This window comes from Lolium rigidum, chromosome 3 (assembly GCF_022539505.1).
Source record: "Lolium rigidum isolate FL_2022 chromosome 3, APGP_CSIRO_Lrig_0.1, whole genome shotgun sequence".
NCBI classification, from domain to species: Eukaryota; Viridiplantae; Streptophyta; class Magnoliopsida; order Poales; family Poaceae; genus Lolium; species Lolium rigidum.
The window spans coordinates 197,880,476-197,885,242 of NC_061510.1; the positions used below are offsets into that span (position 1 = coordinate 197,880,476).

General features: G+C 42.5%; 1 protein-coding gene across 1 annotated transcript; it reads left to right on the top strand.

Moving 5' to 3' along the window:
• The first annotated feature begins 476 nt into the window (after positions 1-476).
• LOC124698817 (growth-regulating factor 8-like) lies at positions 477-3,717 on the top strand. Its single transcript, XM_047231234.1, has 4 exons — positions 477-842; positions 1,236-1,415; positions 2,406-2,715; positions 3,307-3,717. Exons 1-4 carry the CDS (start codon positions 650-652, stop codon positions 3,602-3,604), a joined length of 981 nt encoding a protein of 326 aa, XP_047087190.1. The 5' UTR covers positions 477-649; the 3' UTR covers positions 3,605-3,717.
• Positions 3,718-4,767: the final 1,050 nt, after the last annotated feature.

The window sequence follows — 4,767 nt, forward strand, 5'->3', positions numbered from 1 at the left end:
AGGCATTTAATTTCAGATTTTTTTTTTGAGAACACAGTACAACGCAGACGCTCACAAACACGCACGTACAAACACACCCCTATGAACGCACGCACGCACACCCTACCCCTATGAGCACCTCCGAGACCGGCAGATATCTGAGGTTGACGAGTCACCACGCGCCGCTGTGACGGACGCCACCTACCACGAAAGCATACGGTTAATCCGAATAATCAGTAAACACCCATGCCAATCTGGATTTGAACCGGGTGGCTCACCACAGGACTAACCACGAGCAAGCTCTGTTTGCTTAATTTCAGATTTTATGGAACTACAGAAATATGTTTTTGAGATACTGGGATCACTAGAGCTCATGTGTCAAAGAGACTTTTCGCCAAAAATCGAATTAGAAATTGAAATAAAAAGAAGGTTGTAGTAGGCACTAGCCAACTAACAGTTTTGTTGTCTTGTCCAAGACCACAGGGTGCATTCAATTGCTTGCTTCCTCTTCCTCCTCCGCTTTCCTCCCCCAAAGCAGCAAAGCCAGCCTGGTTCCCCAAACACCCACAGCCACCACCTCCTTCTTCCCTCTCCTCCATAATGGCCCAAGAAGCCATTGCTCCCAACGATCCTTCCTAACTGTCTGTCATACACATTCCAAGCAACGGCGATGCTGAGCTCCTTCGGCAGCGGCGACCATCCGAGCTCGCCACAGAAGCATGGCAGATGTGACGAGCAAGAAGGCCAAGATGGGTTCCGGGGGATAGCAGGGGCTTCGCCACCACCACCTCCCTCTTGCTCCTTTCTTGGATCCACCGGCTTTCCTGGGACGCAGATGCTAAGCTTCTCCAATGATGCAGCGGGTGAGATGGGTGGATATAATGTAAAACAAAGATTATTTTTGTCTTGATATTTTTGCTCATGGTCATGGATGGCATTATCCTGCAAAAGCCCCTGCCTTTGGGGTCTTGTCAAGAGCACAATGGGCCCTATTTATTCTCATCTCTTTTGCTTTTGTAACTCATCCCCAAAAGATGTTGTTAGCCTTTCATCTCGGGAATATCTCACCCTCTTTTTCTCACACGAAAAAAAGGGGGGAATGGGGCATAAATTTGTGTTGTTTCCTTAAATCTTGCATGTGTTGGAACTAGGAGACCATGCTCATGCGCATCCTCTGTTGCTTCAGTCCCATTACCTTATTTCTGATTTCCATTGCATCATTTGTTCTTATCAGTCTGCTTCTCTTGTGGTTGAAGGATTGGGTTTGAGCTCTGGGGCAAGCATGCAGGGTTTTTTTGCAAGGGTCAGGGGTCCATTTACCCCAACACAGTGGATGGAGCTTGAACACCAGGCCCTGATCTACAAACACATAGCTGCAAATGCTCCTGTCCCGTCCAGTCTGCTTCACCCCATCAGAAGGAGCATACATCCATGGGGTAATTTTTGGATCCAGTTTCCACTAATTACTGTTTTTCTTGCTCATACTTATGTTTTCAACAAGTAACTGTAGGCATAAACAAAACATGGAAGAAGCAAGTAGAGCTCATATGATTGTGATTCCCAATGTCCACTAGTCTGCTATGTGCTATGTAGTATCTAATATAAAATCTTATCTCGCATTGGGATTCTTTCGTGTTTTAGTTGTATTCTGTGTCTTCCAGGGACAAGAAACGTTGACCAACGGGGGAATGATCCCTCCCTTGGCTATATATGTTGTTAGGTAGGATGAGACTCTATGTAGTATCTAATATAAAAGCTTATCTCGTATTGGGATTCTTTCGTGTTTTAGTTGTATTCTGTGTCTTCCAGGGACAAGAAACGTTGACCAACGGGGGAATGATCCCTCCCTTGGCTATATATGCTGTTAGGTAGGATGAGACTCTCCCAATGGATGGACGCTAGGATGATAACTCGGTTTAAAGTTCGCTCCTCCCTGCGAAATTACCGCGAGATGGGGATTCGAACCCGCGTGGGTTGGCTTCGCACTCCCTTGCCTTGCCACTGAGCTGGAACTCAGTTCTCGTCTTCCAGGGACAAGATGCTGTAACACTATTAGTTTGTTGGACATGGAGGCAATCGAGGTTCCCTTTGGGTAATCACAACCAATAATTGCTTTAGAGTATTGATGCTTATGTGATGATGTTTCCTGTTACCAATATGCTTCTACACGGTTTTAAATGTAAAAACTCACACTCAGATTTGGATTATCGGTCTTCTTTTTATTATATAGTCTCTTCAGGAGCCAGATATCTAAATCCCGTGATTAGTATGCTGCAGTTCATGTTACTTAATTCTGTTTTCCATACTATTTGTTATGCAAACCTGAGCAGTAGTCTGATCTGAATTTTGCCGAATCAGAGTAATAATTTATCCTTATGGGGGTGGTTTGTATAATTCTCATATGACATAATGAATTCATTTTGCAGTAGGATGGGAGCCATTTTGTCCTGGCAGTGCTGATGTAGAACCTGGGAGATGCCGCCGCACAGACGGCAAGAAGTGGCGGTGCTCCAGAGATTCAGTTGGAGACCAAAAGTACTGCGAGCGGCACATAAACCGTGGTCGCCAACGTTCAAGAAAGCATGTGGAAGGCCGAAAGGTGGCACCCACCATTGAAGAACCAGCTATGGTTGTTTCTGGTGGTGTATCATCACACAGCCAGGCCATGGCTTGGCAGCAGCAGGTGAAAAACTTAGCTGCTAATGTGACTGATCCTTTCTCAAGACAGTCCAACAGGTAGAATTACCCAATCCTGTATATAGTTAGACCTATTTATGCCTCTTACTGGATTGATCAAGTGTTTGTCGAACGAAATGATAACTGGTGGCAATTTTCAAATGGAGGTACCTAAGTAATCTCTATCAGGATTCAGAGCCTAATAAAATGATCAAAATGATAGATATTTGTGAACTAGCACAGCATAAGTTAGATAAAAGTAGTTACATACTTACATGGGACTATGAGAGTGTCATAAACAGAATAAAACAGGTACGAACCGCCAAGCCATCGTAGTTTCTGTATTTGCATCTATGATTTCGTCATTTTAGTTATAAGATTTATGCAGCCTTTCATGAACTTCATTTTATGCTTCTCTGTTAGAAACAAAAAAAAACGAAAAGAACAAAACTACACAAAGCAGCGGCAAGCAAGTGGGAATGGCGCACAATGTATGATAGGAGATGCCCATAGTTTGAGGATGCAATGAATTGGATCTTTTGTACCAGTGTTGCAAGTTGCAACCATAATAGAAGTAGTTTAGTAGACAAATACGAAAAAAGTGCATTATGTTTTCTTTGCTGAACTGAAGATGAAGCTTCTGCTTTGCAGAGAACTGCTGGAGAAGCAGAATACCGTCGAGCAATCATTAGTATCCGCTCCAATGGATTCCTTTGACTTCTCATCACAACATTCTTCTTCAAATTGCGATGAAGTGGCATTTTTACCACTCAAGTTGCACCATGATCTTGATCAGGCTTACGTTCCACACGGAGCATGCAGTTCATCAGAAAAAGGTAATAGGGCCCAGGAAACTTGGTCGCCAGTAACTAAGGAAACACTTGACGACGGACCTCTAGGTGAGGTTTTCAGAAGCAAGAGTTGCCAATCAGCTTATGGTACATCTTAACTGGCGAAATTGATTGGGAGGGGAAGTTAGATTCTCCAACTGGGATCCTGCAGTTGACTACTCAATTTAGTCCTGTATCCAGCAGCAACACTATGAACATTGGCCTGCACAATTCTCACAGTCAAGCTGGTATTGGGGAATTGAAAATAACTGAAACTATGTTCATTGCACAAGTTTGTTGGTATAATGCTTTGAGTTGTATCGTTCTTTATTATGTGTTCTAGTCCTTCAGTGTTTGTTTAGGCGGGTGAATTGTTGATTCTCTGTTTTGTTATGTAACGAAGAATAATGACCTGCAGAGAATTACATTTTACATTTGGGTTCGAGTCTTTTTATGTGTAACTTTGGGATACTGTGCAATTTTGAGCATGAATACTTCATTTCTGTAGTAAAATATTTTTAAACTGTTCAAGCTGTTCTGCTGCAGGATTGTAAGGATTAGTTCTTTTGCTTGAAATAAAATTTAAGCTAACTCTGTTTCCTGAGGGTCCAAATACCTAAGTACACAATTGATATCGTAGTCTTTGCAGTTTGCAGAAATGAAGGTTCAGGCTGTGTAGAAATTATGAGAACCGAATGATAATGCAACTGAAATAGGTAGTTTTCATATAATACTTTCTTTATTCGAGAACTGAGGTATACACCCCCTTAAATTTGCAACTACACCTACTTGGCGTTACAACAAGCATTGTAACATCACCATATGTTGGCTCGACAAAGGGGCAGAGGTCATTGCTCCATATCGAAATACATCACCTCCAAGTGAAGATGAAAGAAACAACATGTGCATATATATCATGATACTGTCTTCAGTCCTTCGTGTAGCTTCTGCTGAACTTGTGCGCATATTTTTAGAAGGTGCGTCTTGATGAACTCGTGTCTCGCGAGCCTATCGTATCAGTTCTTTGGCGCAAGCAGAAGGAGTTGAGCCTGTCAAGGCCATCTTCCAGAGAAGATGCATCAGATTGCGAACGTGATCCGGGCCCAATTCTTGTATTCCCCAGCGAATAAAAGAGTGTAAGATAGTCCATTCATTAACTCCATCTAATGGGTAAGTTATAAACATGTTTTTAATTCTTTTTCAGGCTGTTGCTATATGTTTATTGTCATTTTGTCTAAATGATAGGATGCTATTTGAATTTTGTAAGATCTTAACAGGTGGG

Coding starts and splice junctions, on each gene's coding strand:
- LOC124698817 (XM_047231234.1), top strand. CDS start 650: ATGCTGAGCTCCTTCGGCAGCGGCGACCATCCGAGCTCGCCACAGAAG. Junction 843..1,235: donor CTTCTCCAATGATGCAGCGG/GTGAGATGGGTG, acceptor TTGTGGTTGAAG/GATTGGGTTTGAGCTCTGGG. Junction 1,416..2,405: donor AAGGAGCATACATCCATGGG/GTAATTTTTGGA, acceptor TTCATTTTGCAG/TAGGATGGGAGCCATTTTGT.